The 27,280-nt window shown below is 55.1% G+C and overlaps 1 protein-coding gene across 1 annotated transcript in view; it reads right to left on the bottom strand.

Moving 5' to 3' along the window:
- The window catches only part of KLF13 (KLF transcription factor 13), a 49,402-nt gene extending 26,708 nt beyond the window's left edge, over positions 1–22,694 (bottom strand). The window contains exon 1 of the mRNA XM_049905375.1: positions 21,636–22,694. Coding sequence (XP_049761332.1) covers positions 21,636–22,212 — 577 coding nt within the window. The 5' untranslated portion in view covers positions 22,213–22,694. The remainder of the gene's footprint in view (positions 1–21,635) is intronic.
- Positions 22,695–27,280: the final 4,586 nt, after the last annotated feature.

Raw genomic sequence — 27,280 nt, 5'->3', positions numbered from 1 at the left:
AAAAGGCTGGAGGTTTGAGTCTACCCAGAAGCACCACAGAGCAAGTGTGGAGATCCACTTCTGAGAAATCAGCCATTGAGAACCATGTGGGGCACAGTTCTATTCTGTGGGGTCGCCATGAGTCAGAGTTGATTCGATGGCAACTGGATTTTTAGTTATAATTAAGTCAGGAAGTGCATGACCTAAAACAGCGGACCAAAGCCAACTCTTCAGACAGGGATTGGACTGGACTATAAGACAGAAAATGATACTGGTGAGGAGTAAGCTTCTAGGATCAAGTAGACACATGAGACTATGTGGGCAGCTCCTGTCTGGAGGGGAGATGAGAAGGCAGAGGGGGATAGGAGCTGGCCGAATGGACATGGAAATAGAGGGTGGAGAGAAGGAGTGTGCTGTCTCATTAGGGGGAGAGCAACCAGGAGTATGTAGCAAGGTGAATATAAATTTTTGTATGAGAGACTGACTTGATTTATAAACTTTCACTTAAAGTACAATTAAAAAAAAAAAAATCTACTTCTAAAAAAAAAACAAAACACACAGCGGCTATGTAAAGGCCCCAGCCCCGAGGATTGAGCCTGTGCGCCCTGTCACTCCACAGGGTAGCCCGGACCCTGAGGGCCAGCCCAGGCCACACGAGTTATGGCACACACGTGTGGTGTCACTGTGATTGAAGGCCAGCCTGGGCCACACAAAGTGATACTGCGCATGCTTGGTGTCACTGCGATCAAAAGCCATCCTAGGCCACACCGAGTGATGCCATGCACGTGTGGTGTCACTGCAGCTGAAGGCCAGCCCAGGCCACACTGAGTGATGCCTGGCACTGAAGCCACACCAGGCAGCACACGTACAGCTCAGGGCCAACTGGTCCCCTCACTGTTGGCTGCAGTATACTCTCCTGCAAGCTGGCCTCGGTCTATCTACAGCTCCGACAACATCTGACTGGGATTTAACCACCCCAAGTCTGTTATGGATTCAGGACCAAGATGCTGGGAACCCAAGAGGCAGAGGGTTGGAGACGCAGCGCCCAAGGCTGTCTCTTCTTCACCTTCAACCCCTCAGGGCTGTGCATGGAGCACCCTGTTTTGTCCCTAAATAAATCATCTCATTTATAAGGATCAGCACAAAGCTGGTTCCTATGAGGTGAATGTTGAAGATGTCCCAAAGCTTTTCCTAGCTGCTATATACCATGCCATTGTCTCTAACATCGATTACTCCCTCTCCCCTCATTACTCTCCCTCCCGTCCTTGGGTTCCCTAATTCACTGCAAGGTCTCACAGAACTCACGAACCGTATGAAGGAAATGGCTCACGTGGTTGGCATGGGTCAGGCATAGGCTTCTCCCTGGTCCCCAGTCTCTGCCCACAGCCACTCAGCTTTCTCACTCCGTGGCCTGGGAAGCCCACTGCACTCTCTCCTGTGGGTCTCTCCTTCCTCGGTGGTGGTGGGCTCTCTGTGCTCTGGAATTGGCTCTCTTTTAAGGCAGAACTGATCAATCCCCTTGGTGGGCCACAATTACCTTATTCACACAGCCCCGCCCAATCACCTGGGTGGGAGTTACAAGACCATGGTGAGAAAGGCTACATTAAGTAATTCATCACACAGCAGTCCCCCTCTATGAACACCCCCAGCTGAGAGGAGGGAGAACACCCTATGTGGCCTGAATCTGGGCTGATGAAGAGACTTCCTCAGTGACAGCCCCACCCAGTTTGCTCCAGGCCAGGTTGGGCGGCCCTCACAGACAAATTCACTTTTCCCTGCACCCTGGGGCCCGAGGCTGCCTGCAGGTGGGGTATTCTACAAAAGTCCCCCCACCGCCCACTGGAGGCCCTTACCAGGTGCCTGGACAAAGAGTGGGTCTGGGCCTTCATAACATTATGCTCTATGGAAACAGCTGTCCCGTTCTCTGCAAAGTCCTTTCCAACATCTAACATCACCCACTTCCACCAGGGTGCTGGGCATGGGTGCCCTCCTGCAGTGCTGGTGGGTGTGTGACTCACCCTCCATTTCTAGAAGGTAACCTACCCCTGACATGTACACACCTCTACTGAGCCCTTGGAGTGCACACACCAGGGACGCCCTCACAGTGCTTCTCCTGGAGGGAGCTCCCTGGACACAGCCTGGTCACAGCAGCCTGGCTACGGATGCTGGGAGATAAACAGATGGCGGCGCGTAGAGCAGCCAGCCATGTTAACAACCTGTTAGTGACCTGGGGATGTGCCCACGATACAAAGTTGTTTTTTTTTAGTTGTATTTATTTTGTCGTTGTTGTCAAGCATACGCACAGCAAAACATATACCAATTCAACACTTGCTACATGTACCACCAAGTAACACTAGTGACATCCTCCAAGTTCTGCACCCATTCTCGCCCTCCTTTTCTGAGATGTTCCTCCCCGGTTAACATAAGCTCACTGCCCCCTAAGGTTCCCATTTAATCTTTCAAGTTGCTGTTGTCAATTCGATCCCCTGTAGATAGTTTTGAAAAGAGCACAATGCTCAAGGCAGACGTGTTACTAGTTAATCACAATACGATATCAAAGTGGGAAACAGCAGAACATAGAACAGCTTGATGTTTAACACTTTCACGTTAAAATGAGCAGGTGGGTGTCCAGGCGGGCCCCCCTGCCCAGTTCCAAAGCCTCGTCTCTGCCCACGATCACTGGACCAGCATGCTGTTACCCACTGTGACTGGGGCAGACCCCTGGCCTGTAATTTGCACACTAGCTTTAAGATGGAGACCACAAGTTGGAAACAGCTGGCCACTAGAGGGTTCCCTTTAGGTCTTCACTTGGAGCCGACATCATTCCCTGAAATGCATGGCTTTCTCCAAGGACTTGGCAGTTGCAGTAACTGAATATTTTTGGTTCAGCCAAGGACACATGGCTGATCACTTACTCTACCATTTAACCTTTTGTTAAATCTCAAGGACTTTTCAATTCATGTGTTTCTCATTAATTCACACTTCCAAGAGGGGGGCTGGAGACCATGACACACATTCCAGGAAGCCCTCAGGCCTAGGAGAAATGGGCTTGAAGCAACTCTGAGGGCTGAAGACCTGCCTGCTCCTGTGTGGCTGCATGTGAGTGTACAAGTGTGCACGTGTCTGTGTGACCTGTGTGTGTCTGTATATCCATGTCCCTGTGTGTTCTAACTTAAGCTGTGCCCTGGGCCACATATGGCATTTCCCTCACAAAGGGACTAGAGGCTGGGCTGACAGTCGGACCCTCGGGATCCTGCTGTCACATTAATGTAAAACCCCGAGCCCCAGCCTGACTCCTGAGGGTGCCCTAACTCACCAAGGCACCTCCAGTCCTAGAGGGTATTTGGTGCCCAGCTCTGTCACCACTCCCCTTACAGGACCAGGCGGCCTCCCCCTGCTCCTGCTTCCTCAGAGCCCCTTCCACGCCTCAAGCTCTCCGAGCTTTACTAATACTTTGGCTGACTCCTCTTTCCCATTCCCCACCCATGAGGGCCAAGAACGGCGTCCCCTAAGTGTGCTGGCCCAGCAGGGTCTCAGGACGGCTGTTGCTGCCAGCAGCGCTGTGGGGGAGATACTGCTGGTCTGTGGGCGAGTCCAACCCAAGCTTCTTACCTAGCGCTCTAGTTCCTTGGCCCCAGGAGCTCCTCCACACTGAGCTGGGTTCTGGGCCCTTACAGAGGCAGCACCTCACCTCAGCACAAAACAGAGTGCTGAGGCCTAGAGGCCGGCACACCTGGTCCAGGTCAATAGTGCTGGACTGCACCTCACACTAGGTCCGCCTGGTACCCAGCTGCTCCCTAACCTGAAGTTCCTCGGGTAGGTCCCCAGGCTGTCCCCCACATGCCTGCTGACCCACCCGTCAAGACTGCTCCTGCACAATCATGACCCCTGCTGAATACGTGACTCTTGGGTGGAGCTGGGGGTCCTAGTGCTGCGTGGCCCCGGCCCTGCCTATCTGCTGAGCCATGCAGGGCCAGCAGGAGCCTGCCTGACCACGGGTCCTGCTGGGATGTCTCGTCTAGAAACCGAAAGATGTCAGGCACAGGTGGTGCTCTCATTTCTTCTTCCAGCTGAAGAAAGAAGATGACTTTGAGAGCGAGAACTCGCAGAAGGGAGCTGCCAACATTTAAAGGGCCTGCACTGAGATGGGTTGGGGAGGCAATGCATGAGGCTTTAGACCAGGGCCCCGGAAGCCCCAGAGATGCTGGGGGTCCCACAGGGCTTCGGGGAAGTGGAGTGAGAGGCAGCAGAGGGCTGGGAGGCTGCACTGGGGTGCAAGGCCCCATGCCTGCAGGCTTGCCTCCTGCTCTCACCCTTCACCCCAAGCCATTCTGAAAACCTGCTCTGAAGGAGCACAGGCCTCAGGCTAGAGTGTACCACCCAAAGTGGAGAGGGCTCTCTGGAGGACAAAAGCAGGGAGACAGGAAGAGGAAAAGATGCTTTCCGAGAACCACAGATCGGCCATCTTCCCAGAAACGGTCCAGTGTAGACTACCAACTTGGTGACCTGAGTGCCAGGAGCAGGCTACAGAAAAGGTATCACCTCTACCCAGCAAGGCCCACCCTCCCGTACCTGCCCGCACAGGGCTGGTCTCCCCAAGCACACACTGGCAGACACCATGTGCACAGGCTCTAAACACAGGCTCCATTTGAGCTCCTGGGGAAATGGCCAGAAAAGTCCGTCCTCTGATCCTCTTCTCCACTAGGACAGGAACCCCCACTGCATCTGAGCACTTTAGCCCAGGACTCACAGGGCTCTCCTCCGTACAGTGGTCAAATTCCCTGTCGCGCTATGGGGCAGCAAGGAGGGAGTGGAAGCTGGTGGTGGGGGACAGCTGGGACATCCTCCCCCAGCTGCACATTGATGGTGCGGATGTGACGTGGCTGAAAACCAGCTGAGCAAAGGTCACCAGTCAGGTCTAAACAACACAGAGCCCCACCCTGGGTTTCTCTAAGTCCTTGATGAGGGCCTGCCAGGCCAGCCATCAGCCACGTGGGGCGGTGCCTGCTCTCCCCCACACAGCCACGTAGGAGGTGTAGTGGTACAGCTGGGCACAGCTGCCTTGGGTTGTGGGGGAGCCAGCTCAGTGTCGTAGGTGGCCACAGCCAATGGAACACCAAGGCCACTGTTCAGGGGGTGTCCAAGAGACTGCAGGAGTCACGGGGGCAGGTGCATAGGCGCAGCCTGCCTCTCTGGATTTCAAGCCCCTACCCCTTCTCTTCATATTCACTTACATATTTCCTTTCAAGCTGAGGATGTGATGGGGGCAGGGCAGTACCACACCCTTCTGGGGTCCTTCATTGCATGCTGTTGGGCACCCGCCTGGAACAGTTCACAAGTGGCAGGCCCCCACCAGCCCCCTTCTGGCAAGGCACTGAAAGGAGGAAGGAGGACTCCACAGGACCTGGGCCCAGGCAGGGTTGGATGGGAGCATATGCCCTGACTCTGCAGAGCACGCCTGGGGGTGGGGACATTCGCAGCTGCCTTATCAGGTGCCACGTCCTCCAGCCAAGCACCCAGAGGGTACTCAAGAACTAGAGACACCCCACATCCACCACCTTTCCCACAGACACCCCACAAACACAGTTTGGCAACACCAGGCCCAGGGTGTGCGCTGGCAGGAAGCTTCTCCCTGTACCTTGCTGACCAGGCCAGGCCCTACTCCACCCCTAGCCCTCACCCCATCTCCTTGGCCCTGGGCAACTTTCCCTCCCCTCCAGAGAAATCCCTGCGCCTCTCGGCAGAGCTAAAGGGAGGGGCTGGATCCTGTGCCTCTTGTCTGTGGGACAAAATCTCACTGCTGCCTCCTCCTGACCCACCCCACAGAGCCCAGGCCCCACAACCATCTGCCCAAAGGCTGAGAAGGCCAGGGTGGTGCCCCTCTGAAGGCCAGGACCCCAATGTCCAGAAAGCAACTGCCCCAGAACCCTTATACCTCACATCCCTGCCCTGCTCTGAGCCACACCCAGCCAGCGGCCTCTACTGGCCAAACACCCTGGGACAACCAAGGGGCTACTGGGAGGGGCCCTTAGCTCCTCTTAACTGCCCTCAGCCCTGGGTCTCCAGTGCAATCAGCTGGCCTCCTCCCCTGCTTGACTCTCCTGCACCTGTAGGTAGGGCGGAGGCACATTCGGGACTCTGAAGGCTCTTTTGTCTGTGATCTGGAAGTGTCTGCCAGTGAGGACAAGGTACCCTCACCACTGTGTCTCACAGGGAGGCCCTGAGCGCCTGATGACAGGTGTAGCAGCCATACCTGAGTCAGCGAGCCCTGGGCAGGGTGGCAGGCTGCCCCAGCTCAGTGCTCAACAAGTCTGTCTCTCAGAGCAGAAAAGGAACCAGAGCCTGGAAAACAGCAGCCCGCATGAGGCCACAGGGCAGGGCTCGCAGGTGGCAGCACGCGCCTTGGCCTCCTCAGAGAGCACAAAGGGGCCAGGCTGTGGAGGACATGCATGCACTGGGGACCCGACCCCAGAAGGCAGACAGCAAGGCCCAGGGCTACCCCTGCCCAGCCAGGGAGCTCTGCACAGGGGAACACTGGCAAACATACAGAAGAAAAGAAGGACCAGACCAGTTGTGCGGAGTCAACTCTGACTGACAGTGACCCCATGTGTCAAAGTAGAACTGTGCTGCATAGGGTTTTCAATGGCTGATTTTTCGAAATTAGATCACCAGGCCTTTCTTCCAAGGCACCTCCGGGTGGACTTGAAGGTCCAACCTTTCAGTTAGCAGCTGAGTGCTTAGCTGTTTGTACCACGCAGGGACTCCTGAAAGGAAGGCAGGCCATGCTACTTCCCAGGTTTTTACCTCAGAATCGATGCCCTCAGGTGTTACTGAGATTTACCGGGAGGACCCACCCAGACCACACATGAAGCATTTTGATACTAAATACACTCAAACGGTGATGAAAGGAAAGGGGTACAAGATGAGGTTCAACAGTCAAAATCCACCCCAAAAATGCTTCCCATTGGGAAACAATTCCCATATCTGCAAACAGTTGCTGGCCCAAAAAAGAAAGAAAAAAGTCCCTGAAGAGGCCCAAAGCTCACAAAAACAACAATCATCCACACTGACATGGAGTGTGTGCAGAGACCTGAGACTCTGGGCAGGCTTCAAAAGCAGCCAGGGCAAGTCCCCCATGGGGGCCCCTCAACCAGGGTGTTTCCGATGCTCTGGCAGCGACAGGAGCCCTACCCGTGGGAGGCTACTCTGAAGCGGTAGAATGCAGCGAGTCTGACTGCAGAGACTCTGCTCTTCCTGGGCCGACGAGGCTGTCAGCGGTGAAGCCACCAGGCACCTGGGCTTGGCACAGAAGTGGAGCACCAAGCCTGGTGCTGGCCTCCCCGTGCGGAGACACGCTCCCCAGAGACCACTCTGCCGAGGACACCAGGACTCAGGCGCCCTTCCCTTTGGGAGCAGTGGCCCAGCAGGACTAGCAAAACCACCTGTCTTGTATGACTGTTCAAGACTGTGGAGGTGAGGGCTGGGCATGGGGTGACAGTGTCAACTCCAGTTTCTGTTCAGAGCCTTGCCAGGCACCACCTGCTGGTATCTGAAGGCCCAGTTACCTGATAACAACAGGAGACTCACCTAAGCCAAGTCTCCCTAGTCTGAGCCCAGCCCCAGCCAGGCAACAGGGTCTCTATAACAACAGCCTGTATGTTCACAGAACTTCAGTTTGTAAGGCCTAACGCAGCCACGTCCCGGATCCTCCTTGCAGCAGCTTGGAGATGGACATTGTGCAGACAAGGGGACACCCATGGGGCTGGGAAAGGCCCTGTGACGCAGTGGCCTACAAGGCTGGGAGATGGGAGGCTGCCCCCAGGTTGGTCCCACCTGCCCTGCCACAGATAGCTCTGGGAGCTGAGGGTGCAGGGCAGATGTGATGGACAAGGATACTGGGGCATGACCTGGCATGTACTTCGACAAAAGACTTCTGAATCATGTTTCTTTCCAAGACAGAAGACAACGAAAAGCTTTTTCATTCAGGTGCCCATGAGCAGTAATGCAGTGGGTGAAATTCTGCTCTTGCAGGTTAAACACACACACACACACTGCACGCACACAGTGCACGCACACAGCACCTCACATGTGTCACCTTCACTCGCCCTCGGAGCCTCCATTTGAGGTCAGCACGACTCCCATTTCACAGATGAGAACACAGGCCTGGGTTCAGAACTCTTCTCCTGACCCCAAAGCCCGGGATCCCCTTCAAATGTCATGCTGCCTCTCTGTTTAAATGACAAAGCGTAGTAAGACAAAAAGGTCTTTCTCTGATGAAAATAAAATATTAGAGGCTCTGAGTTTTCTAAAATACAGCCTACATGGAGTAGAACTTATGCAAGGCTAGGAGAGAAGCAGCAATGGTGTGGCGGTTAACTGCAAAGCCCAAGTCGTGAGGACGTGAAAGGGCAGAGAGGTGGTGGGTATCTTACAAAGCTTCTAAATGTGCTATTTAGGGCTTTGCATTGTTTCAGGGCCTTTGGATACCACCGCAATACCTCTTATAACTTTTCTCTCCGACACTATAAAGATTAAGTCACAATCAAATTCCACGCATGTTCCTGTAAAAGCCCACGCTGACAGGACCGTTCCTGCCTTGCAAACGGGCAGAGGATGACAAGAAGCTGCTCAGTGTCCAGGTAAGGAGGCGCTCCAGGCGCGGAGCCCAAGTGTGTACCTGGCAGGCTCGGCCACCCAGCGGTTCTGTGCCATGCTGTGGGGCCACTGCCCCGCCGCTCACAGGACCAGGTAAGGTTGGGGGCATGGCGGTGTGGGCAAGGGATTCTAAGGATGCACCCTACAGGAAACGTAATAAATGTAGGCGTGTCCCTCAGTCTGGGGGCCAGGGGGCCCTGCCACCACAGTGAGGAGACAGACAGCTGTGGAAAGATGCTTTCTAGGTAGGCCACAGCCTGGGTGGGTGATGAGGGCAGGGAAAGTAGGCCACAGCACTACTCAGACAGGGCACGTCCTGAGCCTGGACGATCACGATGAACAGAGACACTAGGATGAACAGAGACACTAGGAACGTGTGCTGGTGTAACTGCGCCAACAAGTAAGGGAAACACCACCCACCCGGTGATCTGGCTCAGCCTTACTGACTGACAATAAAATGAATGAAGTCAGCCTTCTTGTACACTTACCGGGACCAAGTGGGTCTTCACATGGGCATGTGGGCAGGCGGAGGACACCCGTCTGGTCATACCTGGCCGAGCTAACTAGGCAGGCAGTCATGGCTGAGCAGCAAAGGCGGGAAGGCCAACGTAAAGCAAGTCACACCTTGACACCCTGGGTGGGCATCTGCCAGAGTCAATGTGGCCTGGCTGGGGTGGCGCTCCTGGCCTCAGGAACTTACTGGTCCGTCAGACAACTTCCAGTAAGCACCAGTTATGGCGGTCAGCATACTCCCTCCGAGAAAGTGAGGCATCGCCCCAAAATTTTCCAGGGAACTGAATCAACCAAAAAGCCAATAAAATCCTGGCATGGTGTTTACGCAAGCACTCCCAGGCCCTGGACTGGGGCCAGAACGCCCACCCAGCCTGCCAGCTGTCGTGGGGTCTGCGTGCCACCCTCCATCAGGCCTCCGCCCCACACCATGCCTGCTCACAGGGCCTGGGCTCAGTTAACATGAAAAGCCAGTGAATCTCTGACAGAGATGTTCCTCCTATAAAAGGAATAAAAATGTTTATTAAAAATTACAAGAACCAGGTCAGGCATTTTGGTATCTTAGTCATTCTAGCTCATTAAAAAAAAAAACAAAGAAACCCAAGACGATGAGAACTTCTCTTGCCACAAGCACTTTCCAGCCCTAGCACAACTGGTTGCCGAGGCGACTGAGTGTTTATCTTCACTCTGTGTGGGAGGGTGCTGACTGTGACCACAGAAGAGCCGCCCAACACTCCACCAGATGCCAGGCCAGCCCCAGGGGGTGGAAGGAGGAAGCCACCGCAGCCCAGCCGGGTCTCCCAGGCTGAGGCCTGGCTGCAGCACAAAGGACAAGCAGGTGAACTTCCCTCCTCAGCCTGGTTGGGCCCTGCTCCCCAGTGCCTCCACCTGAAGGTAGAATCCCTGAAGGCAGGTCAGACACACACCAGATCCCAGACTGCAGGGGAAGGAAGACAAGGGCAGCATGGCTGAGCCCGAACCAGAGCAGCCAAGGGGCGTGGCACCCAATGTCCTGGCCACAGCCAGTCCCCACAGCAGGCAGCCTGGCCCCCAGGTGTGGTGGAGGAGCAGACTAGGGCACAGCGGCTGGGCTCCACACCTAAGGCGATGTACCCCTCAGCCCTGGTGTCACACAGCTGGCACACCATGCTCTCCCTCCTGTGCCCTCAGAGCAGAGTGTCAGCCTTGAAGTGACACAGCCCCACTGTGGTTCCCTGGCTGCAGCCTGCCGCCTGGGCCAATGCCTGACTTCCAACAGAGCCATCTTCCCGAGCTTTGGCGGTGGGGCTGAGCACATGGGAGTATGCACACACGTGCACGTGTACACACAGGCACAGGTTACACACACACGCACAGGCACACGTGTACACACACATGCATGCACACCCGTAGACAAACACCTGCCCCCCAGCCGTACGAGCCACAGGACTGCTTGAGCGCTGGAAGACCCTTAGTGCTCGGGCTCCTAATTCAAGATGATAAGGAAAACCAGGGAATGAGGTGAGGGCTGGAGTTTTCAAAGGTAAAGTGAGTAAACTAAAGAACAACACAACTTGCCCAAAGCAAAATGTTCACACTTAATGCCCAACCCATCATTAGAGAAGGCTGCTTCACACAGACCCTATAAACAGCCAGGGCTGACTTTCCTGCGGGAGCTCTAGCCTGACAGTGCTTCAGTCGCCGCCTCACCAGCACAGCAGCAGGTGCTCTTGGGCTCCCCGATCCTCAGCCAGAGGCCCAGAGAGATGACATGGCGAAAACACTCAACCACCCGCCATCACAACTATGGATGGCACCTGCAACGCCCCTCACCCTGACACTTACCCAGGGTGCCTTAGGCCAAGCAGCAAAGTAATTATTTTAAGTGGATTTGCCATGCAAACAAAAAGGGGCACCACAGAAAAGATGACATCTTGGACAATCTCCCTTAGTCACAGAGTGCAGGGAGGAGTCCCTGCGGGTCCTCCCATGGTGCTGTGGGACTCCCTTCTCCCACATACGTGGCCCATGCCAGCCAATGAACTTGCACAGGGAAAATCCTTCCAGAGCGTGAGGGCCGGCAAGGAAGCAGGCAAGACAGCTGTGCTGGGAGGGACCACAGACCCCTCAGATCATTCAAGTACCTGGGGGGAGGGCACCAAGCAGTTGAGACATGGAAACCATCAATGACTGAGGGGAAACCAGATGACCAGGCAGGGGGATTGTGGACAACCGGTGTTAAGTCAGGAAAACAGACTCTTCTTGCAAGAAGGGTCGAAATGTGTAAAGACCAAAGACAGCCTGTTAAGTAACCAGAATGTCAACTACCTTTTTGCCCATCTTAAATTAGGATTAGTGGCAACTATGTAATCAATCCACTTTTATCACCCCTTGTTCAACGTACCCGCGTTAGGATATGTTCTGGGAAGATGTCCAGATCTCCAACCAAATGTGAGGTGTGTCCCTGGTGCACCCCGAGACCCAGGTCCCAGGCCCTCTCCCTGATTCCAGGCTGGGAACCAACGGCCCAGGATAAACAGCCTCAACCCCTCCTGGTAGCCCCATGCCAATGCCTGGCCCGAGGCACCTGCCCGTCTGCTCCTCTTAAGGAACACAGGCCCCGGTATGCTGAGTGGGGGCAGAGATGCCCACCTGGGCTGGTCTGAGTCTACCCCGGGCCTCCCCAGCTCCCAGCCTTCCTTCCAGCGACCCATATTCACAGGACGGAGAAAGAGCCAAAACTCCATCTTTTAGAAGCTACCTTTGAAACAGAAGCCCAGCTGAGGCCACGGAGCCACGCGTTCCTTTGGCAAGTGACTTCCAATTTGGGCCCAACGTCTTACAAACATTTAGATGTTGTCACCTTGGGCTCCAACTCCAGGCCATGCCCTATGCAGGGACCGGGGACCACCCTCCATGCTGGGGGGGGGGGGCTGCCCCCATGGCAGCAGCACAGGACATTTAACCCAAGGCAGCCAGGCCTCAGTGCTTCTTCAAAGAGGTCACCTTGGGATAGCCTGGCTGGCAGCCACGGAGTGTGGCCAAGTTCCTGGTTAGCAAGTGTTTTTGTGTGATGAACTTCAAAAAGAGGAGAATAAAGAACCTCCCCACCCCCCCAAAAAAAGTCACCTGTGGAACTGTGCCCTTGTCCTGTTTACCGAGAATGATGTTGATAAAAGCTACGATTCTGCAGGCGTGTGTGTGTGTGTGTGCATGCGCGTGTGTTTAAGTTTACTGGAAATTTTTTTTTTTTTTTTTACTGTGTTTTAGGTGAAAGTTTACAGTACGAATTAGTTTCTCATTCAAAAATCTATACATGAATTGGTTTGCGACATTGGGTGTAATACCTGCAATGTGTCAGCACTCTCCCCCTTTCCACCCTGGATTCCCTGTGTCCGTTTGTCCAGCTTTCCTGTCCCTTCCTGCCTTCTCATCTTTGCTTTTGGGCATGTGTTGTCCATTTGGTCTCGTATACTAGATTGAACTAAGAAGCATGTTCCTCTCATGCGTTGTTTGTTTTAGAGGCCTGAAAGGTGGACTTTGGAGGTGGCTTCAGCTCTGAGTTAGCCGTGTGTCTGGGGGCCATAGCCTGGGGAGCTCCTCTAGTCTCTTTCAGGCCAATAAGTCTGGGTTTTTTTTTTTTGTCAATTTGGATTTTGTTCTACATTTTTCTCCTGCTCTGTTCGGGACCCTCCATTGTGATCCCTGTCAGAGAGGTCAGCAGTGGCAGCCGGGCACCAGGCCTGTGTGTCTTGATGCCATAGTGGACACTTACAATGCCAACCGCATTTGGTAATCACCTCTCAGGCCCCAGGGCCGTGTCAGGAGGGAACCGGGCACAGGGCAGGAAAACACAGAGCCAAGTGGCTGCAAGAACGATGGGTAGGCAGCGAAGGAGGCACATGTGGCCTCTTTACACAGCCCCAAGCTCAACTGCAAGAACTCTGTGCAGCTCCCAAGAAGCCTGACTAGTGAACAGCTGACTCACAGCTGCTGGGGGCAGGGAGGGGAGCAAGCGTAAACCCTAAGAACTAAACCTGAGCTAGAAATCACACTCCAAGTTTGCATGCACAGTTCAGCCACAACAACCAAGAGACCACTCGAAAATATAATGCAACATTTCTTAAACAAAAACGCCAAATGGCAGGGCTTTCTGATCCGGTGAGGGTTATCGCCTAGCGTCAGATTATTGCCAACAAGAGTAAGACGTCAGCACCCAATTCTCCATCATGCTAACCCAGAGTAGGGGCTGTCCCCACCGCCCTTCCATTCCAGGCCCACACCCCAGCAGCTGGGTCCCAACTGCCCAGCTTAAGAGCACCCTCACTGGAAGGTGGACTGCCATCTTGATGGGAAGTTGATTTCTCAAGAAAATAATCCCACTTGGGACTGTACATGGGGCGGGGGGGAAACAAGCTCAGGTTGTGTGGACTTAGAGCAAATTTTTTTTAACTGAAGCCTGTAGAGACCCGCAGGGACTTTAAGGGTGTTGCTCACTGCAGGCCCTGCTCAGTCCAGAGAAACAGTTGCCTGCGGCCAAGAGCCCAGAGCATGGTGGGCTGACTAAGAATGCACCCACCACTACCTACTGAGCTGCTAGCAATACCATCCAGAAATGTTTTCATTCAAAGTACAATTAGGGTGAGTCTTGCCTGTCTGGGGAAGGGAGCTGTCCTTTGACTTGAACACTTTCAATGCAGAATCCAGAAACGCAGCATTTACCCAGTGAAGAAAGTCATAAAATGAAGCAGAAACCCAACAGACATATGGCAGGGGTAGTCTGAGTACCTAAAGGTGAACAGACACTTTACCTGCTGTCTCTGCCCCAGGACAACACCCCAGCTACGCCCCAGGACAGGCAGCAAAAAAGCTACAGCTTCAAGGTGTCACCCACAGGTTACGCATTAATTATCAGGAGGAAAACACCCCTTTGTAGTGAAGCCAGACTGACACCCCGTAACCAGTAATGGGGCAACCTGACATCACGCGCTTGCTGCTGGGTGCAGTGGAACCGTCCAACATCACCGATGTGGTAAAAACCGACTAAGCTGAAACTAATCAGGAGCTCTGGTGGTGCAACGGTTAAGCGCTCGGCTGCTAAAGATGGGTGGTTTGAACCCACTCAGCAGCTCGGAGGGGGAAAGACGTGGCGATCTGCTCCCCTAGAGATTAAGTACAACCTAGAAAACTCTACAGGACAGTTCTACTCTGTCACTGTGAGTCGGAAACTGACTCGATGGCACCTGGAAATAACAGTAGTTGTGAGGATTGTGGGGTGTTCTGCAAGACAAATGGCCCGAATTTTTAAAATGTCGATGTAACAAAGACAAAAAGGTAGGAGGCTGTTCTAGATTAAAGAGACGTGACAACCACATGAAGTGCGATTAACGAGATCCTGCAGATCAGTGGGAAAATTGAATATGGACTGTAAACTACATCATATATAATACCAAAAAAAAGAGAACAAGTCTCTGTAGGCACAAACAACTAAACGCATGACTACGAGCTGAAAGATTGGTGGCTCAAACCCACCCGCAGGTGCCTCTGAGGACAGGCCTGGCCATCTGCTTCTGGGAGGTCGCACCCTGAAAACCCCGTGGAGCAGTTCTACTCTGCACACATAGGGTCACCACGAGTCGGAACTGATTCGGCAACTAACAACAGCAGCAGCAAACAGAGAGGAGAAGCAAAGGAAGGGAGGGAGAGAAATGTTGGAGAAGGAGAGAGAGAAGAAAAGAAAAAATGTGGAAAAATATTAACAATTTTTCTTTTGGGGAAAGGTGTATGGATGTTCCTATTCTTGTGGCTTGTCAGAGGCAGTAACAATTGGTGGGGATGCAGTGTGCTGGGAACCCACAGGCTTCTGAGACCACTAGGCTGCACCCCATCACCAGGGAGGCAGGGCCAGACAGGAGAGGAGCGTGAACAGCAGGCACGCAGGGACGGAAATCCCACCTCTACTCTACCTCACTTGCTGTGTGACCTCGGACAAACTTCTTAACCCACTTGAGCCTTCATGTCCTTACTTAAAAATTAGTAATGATAATAGTGCCTATTTCACAGGGTTCTTGTAAAAGTTAAAAAACGTAATAAACAAACAAAAATTCTGTGAGTATTAGATATGACCATGAGACTGAAATGTGCCACTCTAAAGGTCTCTTTTTTCCCCAAACACTATTTTAACTACCTTCTTAAAGCACAAAGCGGACCCCCTTTACCAGTGTCCTAACAACTCGTGATAACCGTTACGAACATCAGCTAATACAGGGTGCTCTGTTCATACCTCGGCAAATTCCGGGGAGAAGTACATGCCTTTCACAAGTGGCCTTACATTCATTCTAGCACTGTTTTGTTTTCTGAGGCGTCTTTAGTTACATGTTTAAATACACAGACGTTACCAGTTGTTGTCAGCTCTGACTCATGGCGACCCCATGTGCATCAAAGTAGAACTGTGTTCCACAGGGTTTTTGTGGCTGATTTTTCGTAAACAGATTGCCAGGCCTTTCTTCCTAGGTGCCTTTGGGTGGACTCCAACCTGTAACCTTTCAGTTAGCAGCTGAGTGTGTTAACCCAGGGATTCCATGTACACACACATGCCAATAACAACAACCAAAAAACTGTTGCCATCGAGTCGATTCCAAGTCATAGTAACCCTATAGGGCAGAGTAGAATTGCCCCATAAGGTTTCCAAGGAGCGGCTTATAGATTCGAACTGCTGACCTTTTTTTTGATTAACAGCAGAGCTCTTAGCCACAGTGCCACCAGAGCTCCCACACACATACACACATGTATATTAGACAGTTGTTTGCCTCCTCTTCCTTGCTTTTAGCTCCTACAAATGCACCTCACATGTTCCTCACCCTTCCCATTCTAATTGCCATGTCTAGGAACCAAACATTCAACTGAGTTGCAGCTATGTGCAAAGTGAAAGCTAGACAGACCTGTGGCGGGGAGGGGCAACGTGAGCTAATTTTAACGCGGGGACTTCACACTGCCTATCCTGAAGGCTCAGCCCATCTCTCTGTTGAGTTCCAGAGATTTGACGCCCCAGACACAGGACGTCCAGTCAGTGGAGCTGTATTCGTGTCAGCTTGCTCTCCTAAGACCCCCAGAACCTCTGGAGGATGAGGGGGACCCCAGAAAATTGCTGCAGGGCTCGATGCCACCAGGCTGGATGCGGGGGAAGTAAGCGTGCCTCAAAACTGGACACAGGACTGGAGGGTCAGGAGACAGGTCATGGCGCAAGAGAGTAAGACAGGCTTTGCCAGTGTGGTTTTAAATGTTCTTAACTCTAATGCTGTCACACGTGCAAAAGGAGAACTGAGAGGAGTAAAAAAAATGCAGGGCCAGCAGGAACTCAGCAATCGGTCCCTGGTCACAGGCCCAGGAGAGACAAAAAACGTCAGTCTATTTTCTTTAAAAACAGTGTCTTTTAAGTCAAAATAGCCACTCCATGATGGATTAAAATGCTGCCTAGAAGTGTCAACATTAGTCAAAACTGCCAATAAATGCAAACCCAAACCGGCTGCCATTGAGTCAATTTCCCACAGAAACGGAGCCCATTGCTGCAATGCCTGTAACAGTGAGAGAACAGCATCTTAGCTTCCCTTTCTACTGTTGAGAAGTTAAATGAGGTACGGCACATCCACATACCCACCCTAAAAAGCCACGCAGCCACGACAAAGAGGGAAGCCGCCCCGTGAGTTAAACAAACAAAATAAAAATCTGTGGAGAAGAATGCATCTGGTAGGATTTCATTTGTGTTTTCTTTTAAATGTCTGTGGATGGCATATATTCATGCAAATCCATTAGAAGGGTCTGGAAAGAGGCACACCAACACAGGGTGACAGCAGTTAGCTGGGTCCACACACTTCTGCTCTTTGGAAGAGTTTCACAACTAGGTCTTCTGGCATCCTGGGGCTGCGGGGGAGGAGGAGCTGGAGCCCACAGGCCCGGGTGTGTCTCTGAACAAAGTCCCCAACCTGATTTCGCCTTCCTCTCTAGCTCTCGAAGGCTGCCCTACCCAGGCAGCTGCATCAGGGTACACATGAGAGGGATCCAGGTGAGCAGGGTACCTGGGAACAACACTCCAAAGCCAGAGCTGATGTCGGGCCCTGCTGCCACTACGGAGTCAATTCCTACTCACAGCAGCCCTACAGGACAGAGTGTAACTGCCCCATAGGGTTTCCAAGGAGTGGTTGGTAGGTATGAACTGCTGACCTTTTGGTGAGCCGCCAAGCTCTTAACAAATGCGCCACCAGGGCTCCAGTGTGGGGGTAAGGAGCCTAAAAACCCTGCCCCGTAATCTCCTTCACGACCAAGCCCCTTCTTCACTGGGTGAAGATCACTTCAGGCTAACCCCACCTACATTATCACAGGAAGGGCTGAGAGAAAGAAACCCTACTTCGCTTCCTGCCCACACCCCAACAAGGTCAAGAGAACTTGCAGGTCACAGGGGTCTGCAGGAGGGAGAGGTGGTGCTGCCACAGCCCACCTTGCCAGTCAGGCCCCCCAGAGCCAGCCACTGGGACGGGCCCACCCCAGCAGCATGCACACGCGGGGTTTTGGCTCCCAGCGCTGGAAGGAAAACAACACAGAGCTGTTCTGAAAACAATTCTTCTGCTGAAACAAATAGGTAGGAATGTACTCCGAGCGTCTCTGCCAAGAAAGCCAGCTTGTCCATTCCACTGGGGGCCTGCCAAGCCCCCCAGCCCAACTCAGGACAAGAGGCAGGACCCTCCAGCGGCAGGCGCTGGGGTGGGGGAGGGGGGGAGTCGGCCTAAAGAGGGTCCCAGGCCTTGCCTTTGCAAGTCATCCAGTTACCACACAAAAGCCCCTAGGCTAAGCCTCCCAAACTATTACCCTAAGATAATCTTAAACCTTAAACCAAAAATATCTCCTGAAGTCTTTTTAAAACCAAAAAACAGTTTAGCTTAACTAGTAAAAACTGCCTTAAGCATTATGCTTTTAAGAACTACCTACATGGGATCAAAGTGACAACAGCAACTTGAAAGGTTAGATACTAAGCTTAAAAAAAAAAATATGTTACTGGCGGAGAAACATCTCAGAAAAGAGGGTGAGAATGGTTGCACAACTCTAAGAATGTAATCAATGTCACTCAACTGTACCTGTATAAACTTAAATTTGTGTATGTTGTGTTGTGTATATTCTCAAAAACAAAATAAATTTCTAAAAAGTGAACTAGGAAAGGACCAACGCTTTCAACTGACACGTATTTATATGTTTCAATAAAAACAAAAACGATTTCAAATTAGAGACAAAAAAAAAAAAAAACCCTCAGCCTTTAAGTAAATTGGCTCCTGGTCTTGCTGCTCCCAAAAGTGAATCTTAGCAAACTTTCCAGGCCTGGGCTACTAAGTTTTAGTTAACCAAATAAGTGGCTTGAGTTGCAAAGATTTTGGTTTCTTTGTTTTGTTTTATCATACATTTGTTATCACATCAAGAATTACCTAAATGGGACAGCAGGAGTGGCGGGAGCAGGAGCTAGCCTGAAGTCAAGGCTGACTCCTGTACTTTCCAAGCAGTTTTCACACCCACGTCCTGTTTCCCAAAGACCTTACAGTGGTCAGCGTAGACAGCACCAAGCCTTGTGCAGAGCTGAGGAAATCAATCAGCCGGAGGTCTGACGACCTGTCCCCGGTAACAGAGCTGGATGACACAAAGCTGTGGGCTTTCTTCTTGCATAACATGGTTTTAATTTTTCACTCCCTGACATAAGATCACCCCGGGTTTCTAGGCGGAGCAGGCTGCCTGGTGGAGAAGAAGGGAAGCTGAAACGACCTGAGCCACTGTCTGCAGAGATTCCCAGAATGCTGCTGGGAACCCCCAAGCCAAACCACTGCCACCTCCAGAGCCAGGTCCTGCTGTCACCCCTGGGGCCACCCTTTCTCTGCTCACCAAGGAGCTCCTCAATATCCTCAAGCAAGGAATGAGCTCTTCCCTCAGAGCCCTGGGCCACCAGACCCCAGGTCCACTTCTGCAGGCAGGGGCCCTCTCCTGGGCTCTGGCTGCTCAACTCCCCCACCAATGCTCCAAGAGTCACCCCCTCCACTCCCAATCTTATTTTGGAATTTGGGATAAGAGTAGGGAAAGAAAAGGAGTGTTTCTCTGAACTATGAACCTCAGTTAACTGTTCTGTCCGCCTGCGACAGGGGCTGGGAGTAGGCCTCCCTCTGCTACAGGCTGACCCTCCACAGCAGGTTCTCTGAAGTGTGGCTTTCACAATCGGATTCGCCATCAGGTTAAAACGCAGGTTCTCGGCCACAGACGCAAACGCCAGTGTAAGTCTCTACGTGAGACCTGGAAAAATGTACTCTTCCTAAGGGCCCCAAGCGAACTCCAGACTCTGAGGCCTGTGCCTGGCCTGGAGGTGAGTTCTCCAGTCTGATGCTAAACCTGGAGGGTGGGGCCCGAGTCCCAGCTGAGAGCTCTCAGAATAGATGTTGCAGCACCGCAGGCTCCATACTCTTCTGTGCCTTTGGGTTTTTAGAGACCCCCAGAAAGCACAAGGAGGTGGAGACTGGCTGTGCCCTCCCCGCGGGAGCTCCGGTTCCCCCGCCCCTTAGCTCACTGGGGAGAGGGCTGGCAAGGGAGGGGAAGACCAGGAAGAGCGTCGGGCCCTGGCAAGCCAGGAAAGACATCCCGGTGGAGCCTCCGCCCGGCCCCGCCCACGCGGCGAGCTCCGCCCCTCGGCCAGTCCCACGCAATTCACCAACTGGGGTGGCCATGCGCTGCCCAGTAGGGCCGACACCCCGAGACCCACTGCGGGTCCGCTGGGCCCCTCGCGGGCACGTGGCCCGGGGAAGGAACCGGAAAGATTTGCCAATCGTCAAGCACCGGGCGCAGCGCGGGTCTAGGCCCCCAACGCGGGTCTCCACCCCAGCCACACCCCACGTGCCGTCTCCTCCTCCCACCTCGTCCTCAGGTCCACCAACCCTGGTTCAGATCCTAGCTCGGCCCCTCCCCCGGCCATACCCACGCTTGCAACAACCTTCCGGGCCTGAGGCCAAGACCCTTACGCTAACCCCAGCTCAGCCTTGGCCCCCACACCCACAGCGCTGACTCTGAAAAGTGGCCTCGCTCTCTCCCTGGGCACCATCCACCTGCCACGTGGTTTGGGGAAGCGGCAACGCGCCAGGGGCAGCGGACAGCCTCCTCGGGGAAGGCTCATTCGGGATCACGGGCCTGGACACCCGCAGACCTGGGGCCTGCTGGCCTCCAAATGCACAGGAGAAAACGGCCTTCTCTCTAGCGTTCAAAGGCCGCAGGTTGTTTTTATACCTTGTAATCAGCATGTGAACTATTTCACAAATGAGACGACCTAGCCCTTGGGAACAAGTTAGTCCTTTAAGTATATACAGATTTCGAACCTGCCCCACGTTTAGAAGAGTTGTCTCACTCAAGAGTTCACGTGAGCTCCAAGGAAACATGATTCTTCAAACCAAACTGGGAACAGGAGAGCTGCCACCGTTTGAACAATTTTTTTGGTCTGTGTCGTACAAAAAAAAAAAAAGGCCACGATTCATCAACAACCAGGTACCCGCCCCAAGCGAAGTGAAGTGCGAGCCCTAGGATCTGCGCGCGCCTGTGCAGGTGCGTCCGCCACCTCCGCCGCGGTCCCCCGGTTTCGCAGCGAGAGGCCGTCCCGGGCAGGTGAGCACTGGCACCGGGAAAGGTGCGGCCGGATGGATATCCAACAATGTGCTCTTTTCTGGACGTGTCACCAGCCCGGCCGCGGAGCCGCGCTTGAGCCCCTCGGGGCCGGGCGCGCCCCCGCGGGCCGGATGGGCGGGGGCCGCCCACAAAGAGCCGGGCGGGAACGGGACCGCCCCCCAAGTGGGCTAGTACGACCGATGGCCCTGCTTACGACAAATTAAACCTTAGAGCGCTGCGGAATTTACAGGAAGAGCGAAGAACGTGCCGAGTGGGTGGGAGGCAGCCTCTGTCCCCGCGTGAACTTCGCCCGCCGCGCGCCCGGCCCCGCCCCCGCCCCTCCCAAGCGCGCGCCCGGCCGGGGGGTAAATCCGGCCAGAGCGCCCCCACCCGCGGCGGCCCAGCCCCCCGCCGCCCACCACCCCCAGCGGCGCCCGCGGACCCCGCCCCGCCGCCCGCACCTGCCCGCTCCGGCCCCGGGGGCCTGGGAGGGACGCCCGCCCCACCCCGTCGGATTACGACATCCGCCCCGCGGCCCCGCCCGAGCGCGCCCGGGGAGGGGGCGTGCCGGCGGGGGCGCGGTCGCCGGCTCTCGGACCCAGGAACCCGCCCTGGCTCGGCCCGCCGCGCTCTCGCCCCCGGTCGCGGCACCGAGCGGCGAGTCCCCGAGCCGGGGAGAGGGGGCCCGGGGCGGGGCGAGGGGCCTGACGGTCCCCGGCTGGAGCGACCTTCCCGGGCGCGGCCCTCCCCACCTCCGCGCCGGCCGGCCGGCTCTCCGGGGGCGTGGCCGGGCTCGCGCCGCTGCCCCTCCGCGCTCGGGCGCCCGGCGCCCCACTAACCTGTGTGAGTTCTCAGGTGCGCTTTGAGGTGCGAGGATTTCCCGTAAACTTTCTCACAGCCCGCGTAGTGGCACTTGTGCTTTCTCTGCGGTGACTCCAGGTCGGCGCGACTCCGGCCCCTCCGGCCCCTTTGTCTGAGGCCGGGCTCGCAGCTCCCCGCGGGCTCCGGCTCCCGCTCGGGCTCTAGCCCCGGCTCAGGCTCGCTCCAAGCGGGGCTGGGGGGCGCAGCCACCGCGCCTCCGCCGCCGGGGGAGGCGGGCTCGGGGACGGGCGGCGCGGGAGGCAGGCGGCAGGGGGTCCTCGCCTTGCGGGCCGCGGCGCCCTCTTTGCGCTCCGCCGGGGCGGGCGCCGGCGCCTGCTGGTTGAGGTCCGCCAGGATCCGCGCCACCACGAAGAGCGAGGCGCTGTCCTTGCCGTCGCGGCGCTCCTCGACGCGAGGCAGCGTGGCGGCGGCGGTGGCGACCGCACCCTCGGGTCGGGGCTCCGGCCCCTCCCGCGGCCCGTGCACGACCGCGCGGCTGGACATGGACACGAGGCACTCGGCGGCGAAGTGGTCCACATAGGCGGCGGCTGCCATGCTCACGGGGCTCGGCCGGCGGCACTTCTCCTCCCGACTCAGCCGCGCATCCGCACCCTCAGCCTCCTCGGAGAGCGGGCGGTGGGGGCGGGGGGCGCGGCGCGGCGCGCCTCTCCGGGGGCAGGGCTGGGCGCGCGGCCGCCTCCGCAGTCACCCGCGCGGCTCCGCGTCCGCGAGGCGCCCGCCCGGCCGGGCACCGAGGAGTGAGCGCATGGAGTGCGCGGGGGCGAAGGGCTCCACGCGCGGGCGGCGTCTGGGGCAGCCTGTCCTAGGGATGCCTGGAGGCGGCGACGTCAGGAGGCACCGCACCGAGTCGCAGCCGTAGCCTCGCCGCGCATTGTGGCAGGCAGGACAGCCGCCGTGCGCGCCGCGGCTCCGTGTGGGCGGCCCGGCCCCGGGGGTGGGCGGGGCCGGGGCCACATCTGGACCCGACGTCAGCCCCCAGCCACATCCTGGCGGCGCAGGTTACAGGCGGCGGCGGCCGCGGGGAGCCGTGCGCGCGGAGGGGGCGGGGAGCCGGGGCGCGCGCCCGCGCCTGGGGAGGAGGCGTGGCCGGGGGCAGGGGCACACGCCATTGGTCCGAGGGCACAGGGCCGGGCCAATCCGGGCGCCCAGAGGGACCAGCACGGCCGCTGGGCCTGCGCGCGCCAATGGGCGTGCCTCCCGGGCCCGCGGTAGGAGGAACGGAAATTTGAGCTGGGCGCCGGGCACGCTGACGCACGACTTCCCGAGGGCGGCCGGGCCAGCCCGGGTACAAGCGCGCGGGCCGCTCCCGCCCCCTCCGCGGCTGGGGCCTGCCGGGCATTTTCCTGCCGGAGCTTTTGCACAATGACAGCTTTGAACCTTGGCGCGGAGGGGAGAGTCCGGGAGGGCGCCCCTTTTGTCCCCCGGCCCCGCCCGCTGGGCCACCGTGGGTGGGTGCGCCTCGCGGGCCTCAGCCTCCGCTGCTTTCCTTTCCAGAGTCAGGTTTGCACGGGCGGGAGGCGTGCCTGCTCCGGAGCAGCCGAGGGCCGGAAGACACTGCCGCCGCTCCCCAGCGCTGCCGGCTCCCCTGGGCGGCCGTTCCCGGAGACCCGAGCTGCTTGCCCCTGGCACCCGCTCCCCCTTAGCTCCGGACCGAGGGGTGGCCGGGCTGGGGGCGAGGTCACGGGCGAGGTGGGCCGCCCCCGCGGCAGCAGCCAGGTTCCCCCTACTCGTTCCCGGCGGGCGGAGACGTGGGGCGTGGCCGCGCGCCCGAGAGCCCGGGATCGGTGGGAGCTATACTGGCCCCCGGACTGGTGGTCAACTGGGGGGCGCGCCCACCGCGGCTTGTACTGTGCAGAGTGAACTACATTCTGGGGGGGCCGGCGCCGTGGTTCAGGGACCGTGGGGTCCCTTCCCTCCGCGCCCCCAGCGCGGCTGCCACTGCGGTCGGGAGGCTTCAGACGCCCCCAGCTGTGAGAGCCCCGCCCACCGCGCCCCACCCACGCACCCACCCACTGTCTGGGCTTCCCGAAGGAAGTGCTCGGCTGAACCCCGCCTGTGGCTTCCCTGCCCAGTCCGGCCAACTTGCCCTTGACTCACCCGCACCGCCTCCTGCACGGCTCCCAGCCTGTCTCCTCCGGGCCTAGGCTACCGCCGGAGAGGCGAGTACCTAACTTCGAGTGCCTGTAAATCGAGCGCAGCAAACCCCGTTCCGTGTCACCCCTGCCGAGCCTTCGCTGGCTGCCCCTGACCCGTGGGGGAGAGGCCTGGGGTCTACACAGCCCGGGTTCATTGGCCTTTGGAGTCGTTAATGGTTGTTATAAGGAGTCAGGCTCAAAAGCCAGGAGAGTGCGGGCAGCCCAGCAGGCACCTGCATCCTGTGGACCGAGAAAGGGGTATGGTACCGTCATCCTGCTCACAGAATTCAGAGCTTGGCGGAGCTGCCAGGTTAATCTGGGGCCCAGGTAGAAAAGACTTCGCTTTCCAGGTAACCAAGGGAGAAGTGAAAACGGTGTCCTGGGTTGCAGGTTATGGTGAACTGTAAACTCTCATGGCAGATTGAACGCCCTGAGTATCTGTAAATTTTCCCTAACTGGTGTGTGGTCTGTGCCCTAAAATTCCCATTCATGAGTCAAGTTGGTGCCCTCCAGGGGCTGGGTAGGAGGTCACTAGGCGAGTCCCTCCAGAGGGGCTTTGCTGGCAGGAAGTAATCATTCTTCTCCGAGGCAGATTGTGTTGATGGCATTTAAAAGACACTGTCCTGACCAAGTTTGATTCAGAATGTTCCTCTGTTCCCCCCACATGTCGCAACCAGTCACTTCTTCAGGACGAAGCTGGCCTGATGCTGGCTTACTAGCCACCCATCACCCCTTGGCCAAGAGGCCCATCCCGCCTGTCTCCAGCCTTGGAACATATCTCCACCTTCTCCACAGTCTGCTAGGTCGCACAGTGCGTGCCTCCAGCGGTCTGCACTGCTCTAACTGTTGGACGTCCTCCACAAAGGAAACAGACCTGCCTCTAGGGAGCTGCGGCTGGTCGCCCCACATCTAGGAGGAGGCTGTGGCCATTACCACTGTCCCAGGCAACAGTCCTCTGCACTGGCACGCCATCTGTAGCCCACAGGCCTCCCCATGAGTGTTGCTCCAGGGGGTTTTGGCTGTGCCGGTCGTCATTCCCATGTAACACTCAGCCTCAGCAGTCCGCTCATTCCTCAGCAGTCCACTCATCAAGCATTTGATGATTTGTATGGAGCTCACGAATGGAACAATCAGGCCTGGCAGCCTTTATTCCAAACCCATGTGGCAGTATCTTTCCAGACAGATACTGTTCCCTTCTCCAGAGAAAATCTCACCGTAGCAGTGGATACGTGTTTTCCTTGCCAAGTGGGATTTTGACAAAGGTGGCTTATGTATAACCAAAAAACCCAAACTCCTTGCTGTTCAGTTGATTCTGACTCAGAGCGACCCTATAGGGCAGAGTAGAACTGTCCCCATAGGGTACCCAACAAGCGGCTGGTGGGTTTGAACTGCCGACCTTTTGATTAGCAGCCAAGCTCTTAACCACTGTGCTACCATATGTGTATGTGAGGGTCGGGTGAGGGTCAAATTTCAGATGGAAAGAATTTTACAAAAGCAGAAAGGGAAGCTCAGGCCAGAGCAAGTGCCTAGAGAGGTGTCTGAGGAATAGAGGCCAAAGGCTGAAGAAGTTGTTGGTGTTTCTGAGCACAGGTGGTGGGTTGATAAAAGGTGTTGCTTTCAACTTTCCTGGAACTGTACACAATAATAAGACTGGAGGCAGACGCCCACAAGGACAGGGAGAACAAGGGAGGATGTAACAGCAACACACATTTGGAAGCTACAGTACTTAGCAAACGTGAGATAAAAGAAATCCTGAGACGGTAGCTGGGAACGAAAGCCAAGAACAAATCCCGTGGGAGTCTCACAAGGTAGCACCAGGTACCTCTGGAAGTGGGTATGAAGAAAGGGGGACTAAAATAAGATGCACACAGGTGCCCCAGATTCTCTCTCCCGTGCTCTCCCCTTCCCCATCCTGCCAAGGGATTGGATGTTTATTGTCTGAAGAGGAAAAAGAGAGCATTTGGGGCTGGAGGACATCAGGCACAGTTAAGGGCAGAAGGATAAAATGAATAGGAACAGTGGGATTAAATGAATATATGCATATTGGATCCTGAGACCCATGCTGACCCCTCCTCCCAGGATTTCAGAATGCAGGAAGCCAGGCTGTCTCCCTCCATAGAAGACTGGGAGGGTCCTTCCTGGGGGATCAGATCAGGCCAAGAGAAAACACCTAAAGATTCTGACATCTGAAGCTGCCTACCTAAAGAGCCACCTCCGCCTATAGGGAAGGCCATAGTTAGCAAGCACCACTTTTGCACGCCAGACTTCTGATCATTCTCTCAATCCCTCACAGTCAAACAGGAACAGGCAGGCAAAACAGACGGTGTCTCAGGAAAGCCTGTGTCATGAAATATGAAAGCCCCTCTAGATTGCTAAAAGGCAACTTGGAAGACACAGAGACTGTGCAGAGAGAAGAAAGCATCCACAGGACTATCAATAACGTTGTCAAAGAAATAAAAGAAGATATTGCACCCCATGAAAGGGGAACATGCATAAAGAAACAGTCATAGAACAAAAAAAGACTTCTTGCACCAAAAGAGTAAAAAGACAACCTACAGACGGGGAGAAAATTTGGGGCTATGACATATCTGACAAAGGTCTAATCTCTAAAATCTACAGGAAAATCCAACACCTCTACAATAAAAAGACAAATAATCCAATTAAAAAAGGGACAAAGGGTATGAGCAGACCCTTCACCAAAGAAGACATCCAGGTGTCTCACAGACACATGAGGAAATGTTTGAGATCACTAGCTGTTACAGCAATACAAATCGAAACTACGAGGAGAATACCATCTCACGCTGACATTACTGGCACGAATCAAAAAAACAACAAATGTTGGAGAGGTTCTGAGGAGATTGGTAAAAAAAAGAGATTGGTAGGAATGCAAAAATGGTACAACCATTTTGGAAAACAATATGGTGCTTCCTTTAAAAGTTAAAAGTAGAAATACCGTACCATCCAGTGATATATCCTAGAGAAATAAGAACTGTCACCTGCACAGACATATGCCCACCTGTGTTGCAGCATTGTTCACAACAGGAAAAAGATGGAAACAACCTAAGTGCCCATCAATAGATAAATGGATAATCAAACTTTGGTACATACACACAATGGAATACTACGCAACTGTGAGGAACAACGGTGAATCTGCAAAACATCATTTAACAACATGGCGCAATCTGGAGGGCCTTATGCTGAGTGAAGTAAGCCAGTCACGAAATGGCAGATGCTGTATGAGACCGCTGTTATAAGAGCACATGAAAATGTTTCTACACAGAAACAATCTTTAATGGTTACAAGGGAGGGGAAGAGTGGGAAGAGAAAAACATTGACTAGATGTAGGTAAGTGGTAACTTGGGTGAAGGGTAAGACAGTACACAATACCGGGGAATTCAGCACAACTCGATCAGGGCAAAGTCATAGAAGCTTCACAGATACGTCCAAACTCCCTGAAAGATAGAGCT

This window comes from Elephas maximus, chromosome 13 (assembly GCF_024166365.1).
Source record: "Elephas maximus indicus isolate mEleMax1 chromosome 13, mEleMax1 primary haplotype, whole genome shotgun sequence".
In the NCBI taxonomy this organism is placed as follows: domain Eukaryota; kingdom Metazoa; phylum Chordata; class Mammalia; order Proboscidea; family Elephantidae; genus Elephas; species Elephas maximus.
The sequence above is the reverse complement of the archived record's forward strand: the minus strand, read 5'-3'. Positions and strand labels throughout refer to the sequence as shown.